The sequence below is a fragment of the Pipistrellus hanaki genome (genome assembly GCF_964339955.1).
Source record: "Pipistrellus hanaki genome assembly, chromosome: 2".
Taxonomy (NCBI): domain Eukaryota; kingdom Metazoa; phylum Chordata; class Mammalia; order Chiroptera; family Vespertilionidae; genus Pipistrellus; species Pipistrellus hanaki.
In genome coordinates, this window is record NC_140504.1 from 40,508,028 (window position 1) to 40,523,547 (window position 15,520).

The following is a 15,520-nucleotide window of genomic DNA, read 5'->3' on the forward strand; positions in this document are numbered from 1 at the left end:
TGGACATTTGGGTTGTTTTTGGTGGCAATTGTGAATAAAGCTTCTAAACATATTCTTACAGAGGTCTTTTTGTGAACACATGTTTATATCTGTCTTGGGTAAATATTTCATATTGAAATTGTTGGATCATAGAGTAGATGTATGTTTACCTTAATAAGAAACTGCCAAACAGTTTTCCAAAGTGGTTTGTTCCATTTTATACGCCCCCAGGGTTGTATCTTTGCCAACATTTAGTATTGTTATTCTTTTTTTAATTTTAGGTATTCCAGCGGGTATCATGAAAAGTCTCAGGCGTGGGAATGACTTGGGCTTTTAATAAGTCACTCTAACTACAATATGGAGAGGGGTTGGAGTGGTTGTGATGAAACCTGCTAGATGGTGATGGAAATAGTCCAGGTGAGAGATGATGGTGGTGATGGTGGAGACAGATTCAAGAGACATTTAGAAGGTAAAATTAATAGGGGAACATTGGGAAAGGCTCAAATTATTATTTGTTTGTTTGTTTATTTGATTTTGGATGGAGATCACTTGGTTTGGTTTTAAATATTGATATATATTTGTGGTTCCTTAAATCTTCAGGAAAGGGAACTGCTTAAATATATTATATATGTACTTCGAAATAGCATGCAGTTAGGTTTTGTAGGAGAATATTTCTTAGTATGGAAAGATGTTCAAATATATTATTTAAAAAGTAATTTACAAACTTATGTATGCTATAAATATGACCACATTTTAAAATTTAAATAACAATATAGAAAAAAGCCATCTGGAAAGATGTGCAATAAAGTGTTAACTATGATCTCTAGTTGAATTTTTAGAATAGTTTAAAACTTTGCTATGTTTTCTTTTATGTTTTTCTATTAAAAAATATGCCAATTGTATATCATGAAAAAGAAAGTTATTTAAAAAACACATTTCCAAAAAAGAAACTTGAGCATAAAACAAGAATAGAGTCTCTTAAAGATGAGAAAAGTGGTGATAACAGCATCTTAATTGCTAATTTATCCTAAAAAACAAATACCTGTCTGTATACCTTCTGGACAGAATACCTGGCACGGTTTCCTGGGCCTCTTTCAGATTTTAAGAGAATGAAAATGGAAGGGCTAGTAAGAGGCTGGGCTGAATTCAAATCCAGGATTTTGGAACAATGAGCCTTCTCTGATCCCTGTCCCAAATTGAGAGTAAACTCAAACCTTTTTTGGATCCCAGTAGTATTGATTAGTTCTGTATATTATCTCTCTCCCTTTATGGAAATGGCTTGTGCAAGTAATCTATGACCTCCATGTTACTAATTTAGTCCCAGACCTCACCCTTCTTTACACATCAGAAGCGTCTATCATAGTTGGTGTCTCCGTTCTCCTGGAAATAGCCTCCTGGTTATTCCTATTTCATTAGCCATTCTTTTTCAGTCTCTTCTGATGGTTCTTCATCTCTCTGATCCTTAATCTTGGAGTGCCTCAGGGCTCAGTCCTGGAAACTTTTTTTCAATCTATTCTTATTCCCTAGTGATCTCATCCAGTCTCAGCTTTAAATACTCTTTACACATTGATGACTCTTAATTTCTATTTCTGGCCTAGATCTCTCCCCTCAACTCTAGACTTTCATATCTGAATCGCCATTCCCATTTGGATTTACAAGAGGCACCTCCAAGTCAATATGTCCCAAACAGATTGCCTGTTCTTTCCCCACTCTCACCCCCAATTTTTTCTCCTCAGTCTTTTTCTTCTCAGTAAATGGAAACATCAATACTTATGTTCAGGTCAAAAACCTTGGAGCCACAACTGACTTCCTTGTCTCTCCACATCCAAAACCTGTTGGCTCTACCATAACAATATATCCAGATCATGACCTCCTTATTGCCCCGGATAAAGCCACTGTCTCATTTCACCAGGATTACTATAATAGCCTACTAAGGGGTCTTGCTCCCTTACAATCTATTTTCAATTCAGGAGCTTAGGCCAGGATGGCTCAGCAATCATCTAGTTAATCCAATCAACCTCAGAGCTGGGGCCAGAATCTGTGTCTTGCCTCCCAGGGCCTAGTCCTCTTTCCCAGTGTAGCCTCTGTGAACGCTTCAAGAAAGTAATTTTGGAGGCTAACAGCCATGAGTATTTTCAATTTCAACAAAGTGTTACCATTTAAGAAAGTCTGCCAAAAAGATAATGGGAATGAAAAAGTGCTCTGTAAACTGTAAAGTGCTATCCAAAGGTTAGCTATCTGAGGTTCACTGCCAAGGTCAACAAACCCAGGCGGGTGTAGAGCCAGCTCTTAAATTGGAGGAGCTAAGGGAAGGCTGGCCATGCAAGGAGCCCCTCCTGAATGGGACACCGGCATTATTTGCTGAGATCAAAAGGACTCCGTGGCTTATCTGTGTGGTAGTCTTATCCCCACCCCCTATTTTAAGTACAATATATATGCTGAATAAAATTAATGCTCTCATATGTTAGAACGGACGATTTTTCTCTCTGCTCACGACTCCCCTTTTGCCTGTGTTTGAGAGGCCACACACTGAGCTCCAGCCACCTGTACCGCTGGGCAACAAACTGCCCAAGGTTTCCAACCGACTGGAAACGTGTTTTTTCTCCCACATTCGTTTACATTTGTCCCAGCTGCATTAGAATTTAGATTCTACCCATAGCTCTGGCTTTCAAAAGCACATTCTTCTGTCCTCACACTACCTCTTTGTCATTGAACAACTGAATAAGCATTGTTTCCTTGGCTTGGCTGGTGAAAAGGGACCTCATGAAGAGTAAACTTCCCATTTTCTGGGCTTCCTTATCCTAGCGCCCCGCATGAAAAGGGCGGCCCAGTGTTTGGTGACCTCCAGCGTTAGGTTAACGATCTGGGTCTGGGCCCAGCGTGGATAATGAGCCCGTGAATAATGGGACGCTGATTGTCAGAGCCTTATCATGGTGAAGCTGAGAGGCAGAGCTGCTTTGTCCCGGGCTCCCCTGCCTTCTCCCCAAGCGTCTTAATCTGTCTGAGCTAATGGGCTTATGTAGCAGACATTCATTCCTCACAAGCTCCCATTCAGGCGGCTGTGCACCCGTTCGGTCTCAGATGTTTTTACACTTAAGGGCTTGTAAAATGGTCAAAGAGAGAAAGTAGATAAACTTACAGAAAGCCTTCTGTTATAGGCTTGAAAAAAAGGCTCTACTTATTTCTGTACTGTAATAGGAGTCCTGAAAAGCCCAAGGTAAGCTGCGGAAAAAGGATGAAATAGGAACACTAACAGGCACAATACTGCACACAACCCTGCAAACTTCATTTTGTTCCAGACTTTGTCCAAGGGAACCCATGAGAAAAAGACAAATTTGGGAGATTTTTGCACTGCTGCAGGGTTAGAAAAAACAAAGCCGGCAAGTTTTTGCTGTTGTTGTTCTAAGGACCAACTATTAGTAAAACTTTTACTTTTAAGATCAAAACTTATTAAGGGCACATGCCCGGGTTGTGGGCTCAATCCCCAGTGTGGGGTGTGCAGGAGGCAGGCAATCAATGATTCTCTCTCATCATTGATGTTTCTCTCTCTCTCTCCCTTCCTCTATGAAATCAATAAAAATATCTTTAAAAAACACTGAAGTGTGGGTGAGCAGATGGGCTCAAGGGGAAGGGGTGGCTTCAGCTCATCACTGGCTGGGGAAAGGACCTCTTTCTCCTCTCTTTTGGGTCACATTTTCAGCCAGAGTTTAAGAGGTGAGGCCAAAGAGCAGCTGTGTTCTCTTATTTCTGGGTAACAGTTCCCTAAACTACTGTCACCTCCACAATTGGGGTAACGCTCAACAGTTGAGAGACAATAAGAGAAGGAGAGAGGGGGAGAGAGAAAAGGAAAGACATAGCCAGGTGGCTTCTGCTTGCTTTAAAATCAAGACGCTGAGTGCAAGAAAGAGGCGGTTTCAGGCTCTGGGTAAACTGAAAGCGAACTTCTTTATTGTACACAGTACAGAATATAACGCAGCTTGGCAGGATGCATACGGCCCTGCGCAGGGGGAAGTTATTTCAAATCGACTGGCAGGTTAAAGCCTTTCTGCACTGTAGACTTTCCACACTCTGGAAAAGAAGCAAACCCAAACAAACGAACAAACAGAAAAATAAAACCCTCTGGGAGGTGCATGAGTCCGATGGGAATGCAATGGTGATGCCTCCATCCTACACCCCTGACAGCACAGGCCACGCGGTTACAGCAGGGAGGGGGAGCTCAGGCCACGCGATTATTTTCATTCTTGCTAAGAGAGCGTAAACCCATTAAAAAAAACCAAACCAACCCCCCAAAAAACCCCAAACCAGGATAAGCCAAGAAAGGAAAAAAACAAATCCTATACAGCATTTACAACAAATAAATCTCTAGCCAGCCAGGGATAAAATAGGCATCTATGTATATAGACTATGTGTAGGTTAGAAAGCTATAAATATGGTTTGAAAAAGAGTCCTTTGATTAGAGTACAATGCTAATGAAGGCCCAAGCTATAGCTTCAACACCTTTGTACGTTTGAATAGCTTCCAACAGAGGAAAAACCTTGTTTCCATAGCTATAAAATACACCCCTGACCCCAGTGACCGTCTTCACAAATGTGCTGCCGGTCACAGGGGGGGTCATTTGGGACTATGGAGAGCCCCATCCGTAGGAAAACAATTCAAGGTGGGAGTCACCCTGGCGGAGCCCACGCTGTCCTTTACGTGTGGAGCAGCACAGTGGTTCTCAGCGCTAAGTGTCACTGGGGCACCCAGCGCTGTCAACAGAGCAGGCCGGCAGCAAGGTGTTACCGCCTCCTTCCTAATGAACGTTTCCTCTCCTTTGAGCTCCATTTCCACGTAGCTCTAGCTGGGCTGTTGAAAACATTATCAATATAATACAGCAACCAGGTAAGCTTTTTATTTACTTATTTATTTATTTTTTTTTAAGGTGGCGGGAAACTAAAATGCTAGCACTGTTTTACCTGTCAGTGTCACATGTAAGTCTCAAACCCTATGGAATCATATGCAGGGTTGAAAGTCCAAGAAGGAAAGGAAAAAGGAAAAACAAAACGAACCGATGGAACGGAAATTGTCATCAGTCACACCCAGGGACGAGTCCCCTGGGATCCCACCAGGTGACCGGGTTCCAAATGGACGTGACGTGTATTATGTACATCTGCTTTCCAGAGAGGGCGTGTTAAGAGACTGTGGGGAACTATACACATAGGATCTAAGCGGTGTGTTCAGGCCGCCCTGCACACCTTGAAAATGTACAACTCAGGTGCAAGTGTTCCGTCAGGCCGTCTGGTGCAGAAAGCACAAAGCGGGCAGTAAAGGGGGCTTGTCCTTGGCTGAGGGAAAGCCCCCACCAAGCCCCTTTCAAGCTGCAGCGTCTTCATACGTCGGCACTGCCCCATCGAAGGGATGCAGTGCAGGTACCAAAAGGTTTGGTTTATTTTTATTTTTTGCTTTAAATACCAAAACTACAAAAATCAGTTTATAAACTGTTTTTTCCAAAACCACCGCCAAAACAAAACAACCCCCCAAAATCAAAGCAAAGCAAAATACTGTCAAAGTGTTAATCGCCCTTCTCCTGAAATGAAAGCCATCTGCACGCAGCCACGTGGCGGGGAAGAGAAGAGGGGGCTTGTTCTACGTGGTGACCACATGGCCAGAAGGTTCCCAGGAGCAGCGATGCTGATTATTTGAGAACCAGGGAGTGGGTGACAGCTGTTCTGACTTTCCCCTGTCTTTCTAGACAGAGGGGAAACATTTCAGAGGGAGCTAGATGAGCTCTCTGAAGTTTAATGATATATGTTTATCCCTTCCTGGTTTGAGCCTCCCCAACTTAGCCTACCTACTACCCTATGGGGTTGTGGTTTCATTTTCAATAAATTGTGCAAATCAGAGCCCTTCTAGGTAAAGGCATTTAGTAGTCCACGATCGATGCAGATTGTCACACTCTCCCCCAGTTGGTGGGTGCTAACCTGAACAAGGTATTGCTTTGCATATATTGTCCATGGGAAGGAGGCTCCGTTGCAATCTCTTCCCAGAAACCCTGTCAGGATTAGAGCTGAGGCACCAGCCTTTTGGAGGTTTCTCTGTCCCTCCCTGTTCCCACTCCCCAGCCAAGGTATATCTGTCTTTAAGGGTGCCAATCCAGAGACAGCTTGGGTCCTCCAGATAATACTCAAAGGGCAAGTTTTAGGAACAGCCAAAAACACAAACAAAACCACTGCCCTCATTTGCCTGAATGGGAACTGCTAGCTCTAGGGTTTGGCCGCTCAGCCACTCAGAAACTTAGTAAGCAAAGCCTTCAGCATAGGGGAGGCTGCTGCAGCGATCCATGTCCAGGAGGTAAGCGGGGTTGTCTTCAAAGTGTGTCAGCGGCAGGGTATCCTCCTCGCTGAGGTGGCACTCGGACTCTGCTTTCAGGAACGGGCGCTGGTTGTCAGGGAAGGCCATGGAGAAAAGGGCATCCGGGTCACAGACAAACTTGTAGACGTATCGCTCCCCAGCCACCTGAGAGAGAAAACACACCCAGTAAGGCCCAGCTGGAGCAGGGCATGGTGGGGACCAAGCAGAGAATGAGATATTTGTAAGTTACCAACCTCTCAGGAAGCCAGGGACCAAACGAGGCCCATTAGTAACCGATTACCCAGATCATTCAGATTTATTTTGATACATCTTGGGGACCTGCTACCTGCCAAGTGTTGGGTTGACACCACACCTCAGCAGTTGAGATATCTGAATTTCAAAGTCACTCTAGATAGGCTCAATACGCTTTGTTATTTTGAAGGGCTGGGGCAGTGGTTGGCAAACTGCGGCTCTCGAGCCACATGCAGTTCTTTGGCCCCTTGTGTGTGGCTCTTTCACAAAATACCACGTGAGGGTGCACACGTACAGTGCGATTAAACTTCGTGGCCCATGTGTAGAAGTCGGTTTTCGGCTCTCAAGAGAAATTTAAATCGTTGTACTGTTGATATTTGGCTCTATTGACTAATGAGTTTACCGACAACTCAGCTAGGAGTTTGATCAGACGGCCTATGTGGAAATTTTAAGTTTGTTCCAAAGCCAAAAAGAATTGCTTCTTGGCTTACCTGCAGCTTTAAATTGCTCATTCCCTGGTTCTGTTACACTGAGGAATTGATAACTGCTTTATATGGATTTACGCATCATAACACTAAGTAGCACCAAAAAGTCTGGATTATTCCAAGGCCTCATGATGTAGCTGACGAGCAATCTAGGTCACTGGGAACCACTCTCTGCTGGTTGTTTAGCATCACATACTCCCAAAATCACACTGGAAAATCAGCTTCGCTCAGGGAATGCAGACATACATTTAACCATCCCTATTTAGTTTTTCTAAGCCACACTTTTACATCAAATCTCTGGTTCCCCACCTCAAGAGTTGGTTACTTTTCTAACACTTTTGAGAACATTAAACCAACATATTTGAAGGTCTAGATGCTTTAACAACTAAAGACTTCAATGAAACTCTTGTGAGAGTGGAGAATTCAAGTCAATTCCCACACATGCTCCTTTATGGACACAATAATTGGCCTAAGTGTCTGGACATTTTCGTAGAGGCAGTTTAAGCAAAGCAGAGGAGCCTAATTTTCCCATGACTTGTTCCTCACATAACCTCTGGTTTTCGTGTACACACTCAAGAGCAATAAAGGTACTCTTTGTATCTCACTTGACTCTTGTCTTAAGTTTGCTTTTCCAAGACTTTCTCCTACCACAGAATCACTTATGAGGCTGGCGTTTTCTCCAGTTAAGAACTTGAGAAGACCATTTATTTTCCAATGTTCTCCAGCCAGCCATTATAAACAGCCTTATTGCAGAAGCCCTTGACATTCTCTTTGAATGTGGTCAGAGCGGTTTGCGTCTCTTATAACTTCTCACCTTCTGCATGATGCCCTTCTCATAGTAATAGCGTAGAGAACGGCTGAGCTTGTCGTAGTTCATGGCTGGCCGGTTCTTCTGGATACCCCAGCGTCGAGCAACCTGAAGAGACAGGGAAGCAATGGAAACTCATTCCGTGGGCCTAGTGGTTTTTCTCCTGACCCAAGAGAGCCAGTTCTGTACTCTGACTGCCCTGGCCAATGCTCCATTTCCCCGACCTGGAAGGAAAAGCATTTCAATCCTTCAAGACTAAACATCCCACAAAGGTGACGATTCGGTCACAACGGCTAAGAGGTGAGACCTGGAGGTGGAAGAATGCTAGTACTGTCGATTGCAGAGGGCTTGGCTAAAGTCCCAGAGGAAGCGGGCCCTCTACTGTGTCTCCACATATGAATTATTGACCAATACCCGTAGACCATTAACATGTTGCCATTAAGTGCTATAGTTTCTGTAGCAGTCAATAAGGAATAATTAGAATGGTCATTCCTGAAACATTAGAAACACACTAGTGAGTTGCTAATGGGCCAGCAGAGCAAAAGTTCAATTCTAATAAGATTGGAGAGGGGCTGGGAGATGTTTACTTATTGCAGCTCATGGAATAAGGGGGAATCAGATCATTTCAGCCTGCTGCCATCCAATCCCCAGCTCCCAGAGGACTTGCAGAATGGACATTAAAACATGTAGCACCATTATCCACTTAATGAAAAATTAACAGGGTTTCCCAAACAGTTCTGAAGTGCATTATACCCACCCAGTCCACCTGAGGTGCAGTGATGGGGAGAAGTAATTGGAGCTCTGGGCAAAAAAAGTCTCACAGCCAGAAAACTTCCTAGTAGAGTTTACCCATTTCTCAGGACAGCCAAGCAATTTCTGTTCTCAAGTATCTCAAGAGCCCAAATCCTGCCTATAAAGATGACTGTCAAGGCAGGAAAAGAACAACCCTAGAAATGTGAGTTTTCTCAGAGGTCTTTAAATATATGCAAACCAGGGGTCATGTTTTGAACATTTTAAGTCCGTTTGGAAACTTTTTTAAAAAAAGCAAAATAACTATATTAAAACAGCAAATGTTAAATATGGAATGGGAAGTAGGGAGATCGCAAGTGGAAAAGTAAATCGTAAGACAGCATTTTTTGCTTAAAGTATTTGGGCAGAAGGAAAACAACATCTGAATTCGGGATTCTAAAATGACCTTTAATAAATACCAGAAATGATCTGATAAGTAAGGAGGAATGCATCTGTCCTAATTACATTAGAATAATTTAATAGCCATGATTCCACTCTGCCTTGCAAGAAACTGTGAAAGTTAAGTTTCCACTCGTTTACTTCCTGCCCCTATGCACACACGATGTCCTGGCTCTCCTCCTTGCTCCATAATGCATTCATTCAGCTCTGCCTTTGAAAATAGCCAAAAGGGGCAGAACGAACCAAAAATGACATCTGGAAATAGTAGTGTAAAGGGAAACCTGCTAACCTAATATATGTTCTTCTACCCTGGCTCAATAGAAATGGCACCATGAAACCGTACTTCCAACTACTGTCAGCCACAAGTGACGCAGGGACCCTTACAAGAAGCCCAGCCTCATCACTTTAGTATATTTAGTGGTGGAAAACATTCTTGAATATTCCTCCACTTCTGCCACAACCTCTCTTTGCAGTCGCTTGCTTATGCAATAGCTTACTGGAGAGAGGTTCTGTATAGGCACAGACTTCAAAGCATCTGTGGTAGCCATAGTTACTGACTCATCCTCCTGGGCCAGGGCCCTGTGATTCAGTAGCCTTCACCGGGGCTGTTCCTTCTGCAGTAATGCATAATGTGGCCCAACTGCAGAGCAGCTGGGAATCAGGGCTGCCTCATTTCTGGGGTGAGGGGGAGCAGGGAATGGTTGGTTACCAGCTCTTTCTGCCTTTCATCTTTCCCAACCATTTACTTTGATAGCAGGGCATCTTGAGGATGGAGGCTGAAGGAGTTAAAAAAAAAAAATAAATCCACATATCTTTTCCTCCCTTTTCAAGAGAGAGCAGCCACAGCGGGGGGGAACGCTTCTTTCTGCAGCCCATCCTTTTACACCTCCCATGGCATCAGTTATCTGCCACATGTTCAACAAACAACCCTACCCCCAAAATATTCATTAATGCAGATTCAGAGTGAAAATGGCTCCAGATTAAAGCCGAGTCAGTCATAATTGAGAGGGTGCTAAGCTGGACGACTATCAAAAGACATTTGATTAGGGGGCCTGCCAAAACGCAGTTCTAAAACCACAATTTCCATGCACAGTGTAATGGATATTATGGATAATTACCCAGAGTGCACTACTCAGCCACACAGCTGCCTACAATTACGTCCCAAACAGCTTCCTCCTCCACTTCACCCTCCAAGCTCTCCCCACATGACGACTTCTTACAGCTTTTCCGAGGAGTTGGTATCTTCCTGACATTAGCGAGAGAAGGGCCCACCAAGAGTACAGTGGGGGAAAAACACACCACAGATGCTGCCTGTCCTGAGGGGAAGTGCAGAGATGGACCAGAACCGTCCTGGGTAAAGACATAGGAACATTCGGGGTTCATGGAATGCCCGGGATTGCAAGGTGGGGTGGGAAGAAGCACTTCCTGCAGAAACGAAGCTATCCAATCAGCCGAGGGGGGCTCACGGCCACCACAGGCCTCCCACGTGACTTGGGCACTTGGCATTTATGAGCGTTCTGGATTAATATTAGTTTCTTTATTGAGAAAGCCGGGGCCCTTTGCCATCTGTTCATCATTTTCTTTACCACTGGTAGGAGAGCAGAAGATTCAATAACAGCTTTACAAAGGGTCATAACCAGGTTCACCTGCAGCTGTACAGCCTGTGCTTAGGCCTGAGGCAGCGGCAATAAAGTAATAAAAGCTCCTGTTTGTGAAACAGGATAAATCAATAAGGGCTGCCGCAGGACAGATTTACTGTCACAAAGCCTCGGAGAGTCCAGGTGACATGCTTTCCTCAAGCCTCACATAAACCAGGCCGCGTTATGAGGAACAGAATGTGGGCCCACGGCCCCCCAGGATGGCTGGACGGCGAAAACATGGCTCCATTTCCACATGACTTAGCCATAAAGAAACGCTTAGAAACACAACAGTACGGGACTCTGGCTTTGAAGGTAGGTTGAGTTCTGACAGAAACCATTTATAACATGGAAGGTTGACACATTTCCATTTTCGTGAGTGATACAAGGTAAGGAACACCATATGTGCATCTCCTTTTATCACTGCCTCCAATCCACATATTCTCCTCTTAACTTCTAGACCATTTTCTTCTTCCAAATCAAGTGCCAGGTTGTTAACCTTCTGCTGTTAGCCTTCGTACCAACTGAACCCCTTAGTGTGCTAACATGAGCCCTGGAATTAATGGAACAACATTTAAAACTCCAGTTCTTGCTCAAATGATTTCTAAGAACATTGTTTTCATTTCAATGACACATACACAAAGATACTTATGCTCTGCTGATTTAATATATAACACCTAAGTATGTGCTACTCTGCCGAAGCACATGCAAAATTTTCAGGGCTGTTATTTTTTCTCATTTATAATCTCTCTAGAATCAAAGTCAAATAGAAATTAAAAATCAATCCCTTTGAAATATAACTAACTGAGAGTCTAATTTAATTTACTTTGCTATGTGATATTCAGGTAATATCCCTTCTATAATTTTTGTAACGCTGAGTACCCCTCGTATTCATGAGAACGTAGAATTAGGAGTAGCTAAGCATGGTGCAGTGCATATCCCCACCAAACTCTTCCCGTACCCCTGGGGGTACGCGTACCACACTTTGGGAAACACTGAGCTAAGGGGTTCTGTAATATGTCTTCCTCACTGAAAAATGATACTGGTTCTGTACGTAGGCCTTTTTGTCAATAGTTCTGAGCAACAGACAGTAATAATGCTAACGATATTTCTTTTTGTATTAACAAAATAATGAAGGTTTTGTCATCTTTCAACTATTGTGATGTCACATAATATGCTAAAAAAAACCCAACAACCCTAAAGCTTATAAGATTGACCTATCTAAGATTAGAGCCATTTGAAATATGTACCGGGGTAGCTGCATCCTGTAATAGATTACCAAAGCGTCATACAAATATTCTGTAGCTCCACATATAGGCTGGGACACATAAGGGCCGACACAAAAACAAGTTTATCACTGAAACAACACTTGTAAACAGCTTTCTAAGGTGAAAAACTGGCCCCATTTAGATCTTTATGGCCTCCCTCCCCGGACTTTGCAGAAGTGATACTAATGCTTTGTAATATATTTTACAGTGGTGAACGCTGCCTGTCGGTGAATTGTAAACTGACCTCTGAATAATAGAAAGGGCACCGCCAAGCCCAGATCTGAATGAGAAGAGCACCTTTAACAGGGTAACAGCCTCAATGGAGAACTCAACAAGAGCAAACATCACCACCATCAACAAATAAAACATCATTCGAGCCCGGCATCCAGTGCTCACCTCCTCAGGTTCTATCAGCTTGAACTCCATGCCTCGGCCTGTCCAGGCAATGAAGTGGGCATTGGCCGGGTCATCCAGAAGGGTAACCAGGAACTGCCACAGCTGAAGGGAGCCTCGCCTCTGGTAAGGGGGCCCCTCACGATACATGGTGGGCTCTTGTTTGACTTTGCCTGTGTGGAACAAAGACACACATGCAATACTTTAACCTTAATTATTTCAGGCGATTTGGGCCAAAAAGAATTAACGCTAATCTGCTATTCATAAGACTGAGGGAAGTGCTCTGACATCCCTGAGCCTCCAGCTTAGCAACAAACCGGATAGGGCCGCTCACCTTCCAGTCTCTCGGGAACAACACAAGTGTCATCGAAGTACAACCGGGGATCTTTTTCGTATGGAAAACCTGAAGGAGAAGTTAAAAAAGAAAGACCACGTTGCTTAACAAATTCTCTGTGTGTTCTATTAAAATTCTGGATCTAAGAACTAAAATGGGGTTCTATCCTTTTGGGGCCTAAGCCCTAACAAGGGAAATATCGATGCCAGACTGAATGTTGGGGGACTTCAAAAGGACTTAGGCCTTTGCGTTCTGATGTAATCGCCAGAGCTTCCGAGCGGCCCTGCTCTGAGAGCGAAGACTGCAGGGAAGCACTGAGTAACCAGAAGCCCCTTCGAATCTTGTTTCTGATGTCTGTATGGATCAGTGTTGCTGTGACTAAGCCTTTACATCTGAAAAGACATCTCATCTATTTCAGCTGGCCTAGCTACATGGATTTGGTTGATCTTTGCATAGTCTCACCATTTTCAACCTTTCTTTGTCGAGGCTGCCCATACACCTCACTCAATTATGAAAGCGTTTGGAGGGAAGAGAGGGTCACCAAATTGAGTCAAGACTTGGGCCTGGGAAGGATTTCACGGAGTAATAATTTTAAAAGCAGGTTGCAGATATTGCCAGGCACATGGAAGGAATCTGAAGAGACGTTCTAGCAATAAAACTTATTCATTTTATAGATAACAAGACAGAAATCAAGAAGGGGGAACTGACTGGCCCAACAATACGTGTACGTGGAAATGAAAGGAAGCCAGGGCAGAAAGTAAAGAGGTCAAGAAGGAAGGAAGGAATGTCCTGTATTGGCAATTCACAAAAACCCTTCATATGCATTCCATGCTGACCACCATGTCACCAGGCATCCTGACAGGATCGGCGGTTCAAATCAAAGCCACTCAATAGACAGGCTTGATGGGGACCACATCTCTCCCCGTGGTCTGGCCTGGTCCCGGGTGTGAGCACTCCAGTGTGCCCTCCTTCTCAGGAGAAAGCACCAGGGGCTCCTGCCTGGTGAATGATGCTCCCTGTGCCCAGTTCTCGGGTCCACTCTCCTGGCTCTGCAGGACAGGTGTATGCGTGCCAGGTCTGCAGTGGGACAGGCGGGGAGGAGGCACTCTGCAGTGAAGGGCTATCTTTCATTTTGAGAGGGATTTGCTATAACTTGAAAAAAATCCACAGATAAAGGTGCCAAGAAACAATCTGCTGTTCTTTCTTCGTGATCAGTCCAGACCAAGTTCTTGGCAGGACCGGCCCCATTTTTAAGAGGCCTGGAACTGGGAAAACACTGCCCAACTGAAAGGAAACCGAGATTTTTATTTTTTTTTGAGGTTTGAATTATTAGTTTGTTTCCTCAGCTCCAAGCACTATTTCTCTGTTTGCTTAACTACCTCAAAGGATGTATAATTTTATTGTCATTTACTTATTATTTAATTCAATAACTATTTTTTGCCAGGTATTCTGCCGGAAGGAGGTAGACCATGAGAACACTACGCTTGTTCTCATGGTGCTCACATCCCAATTGGTGGAGACAATTAAGTAGGAAAAAAATAAATAAATGAGACAATGTGTAGTATGGAATATTTAAAGAGTGTAAGCCCTAGAGCCAGACTGATGGGCCTAGATTAGCTGTGTGACCTTGAATAAGTTAATAAATTTATCTGTGCTCCAGTTTCCTTATAAGATGACTAGGGAAGATAATGATTCCTACCTTATAGGGTTGTGAGAATTTAATGAGCTAATATATATTCCATGGATCTAGTTATCTTTATTCCAGAGTGCCAAGAATAGGTCCTGGTAGATAAGTGTGCAATAAATAATTTAAAAAAGTTAAGATAGTTAATTGCACATTGTGATAAGAACTATTAAGAAATTGAATAATGTGAGAGCTTTATCTTCTATTCTCTCTCATAGATTCTAAATTCCTTGAGGATAAGAATCGTGTTCTCAATATTTTCATATATTCATGACACCTGATACATAAGTGCTCCATAAGTATTTGAAATGAGAGAATCTATAGTCTCCATTAAAAAAGACTTAGAAATACAATGTTAACTTTTAAATCAGGAATTCAATGAACCCTCTGATACATTTATTTTCCAATTTGATTAGAAAACTGACTTTTATGACAAACTGCAATACTTTATATCATCAACAAGAGTTACATCATGCTTTTTGCCTTGTTTGCCAGGAAACTATAGATTCCTGACTTTCCATATGGATTTTGATAACTCCAGTGGTGTTTGAATGGCCTTATTATAGTCATTATAAGTATACTACTTCAAAGTTCACACACCTGTTACACTTGCTGTGTTATTTTTAGAGCTTTTCTTCCTCTGATGTAAAGATAACGCAGTTATAATATACAGGGAGAAAATGTAAAGCTAGATTACCTTCTAGGTTTGTTTTTCAAACTAATCAGATGAAGGCCTGCCTGTGAGTATCGTTTTGATGTATTTTATGGTTTCTAGTTATCACCACATGTGATTCTCTAAAACATCTGGAAGATGCTGTTGGTTTAAGTGAAATGTAAGTCAGTTGAATGTGCGCCAGCAATTACATCAGTTGTGGCTACAACTATCTAATCACTCAAATAAAGGTGGCAGGAAGGAAGGACCTGTTTGAGGAGCAAAGTAGAAATGAGAGATTCAAAACAGCATGCAAAGATTCCAGGTGAACCCTAAGGCAAGAAGGCTATCTTAGTAATCACAGATGCAATCAGAAACACTTGTTCCACTAACTGTTTCACAGGCATCTGTGGTCAAGCCTGTATACGGAGAGAAAAACCATGTCAGAATCATTTTCAGCAATTAAGAACACAGGTCTCTTTGCAACGAACTTCTTCACTGTGTGGGGGG

At 43.1% G+C, this 15,520-nt stretch overlaps 1 protein-coding gene across 1 annotated transcript in view; it reads right to left on the reverse strand.

The window, feature by feature from the left end:
• Window positions 1-3,905: 3,905 nt before the first annotated feature.
• The window catches only part of ETV5 (ETS variant transcription factor 5), a 58,040-nt gene continuing 46,425 nt past the window's right edge, over window positions 3,906-15,520 (reverse strand). The window contains exons 10-13 of the mRNA XM_084872566.1: window positions 12,675-12,743; window positions 12,344-12,513; window positions 7,861-7,962; window positions 3,906-6,474 (exon numbers count right to left, since the gene is read on the reverse strand). Of these exons, the coding sequence (XP_084728692.1) occupies window positions 6,253-6,474; window positions 7,861-7,962; window positions 12,344-12,513; window positions 12,675-12,743 (563 nt within the window). The 3' untranslated portion in view covers window positions 3,906-6,252. The remainder of the gene's footprint in view (window positions 6,475-7,860; window positions 7,963-12,343; window positions 12,514-12,674; window positions 12,744-15,520) is intronic.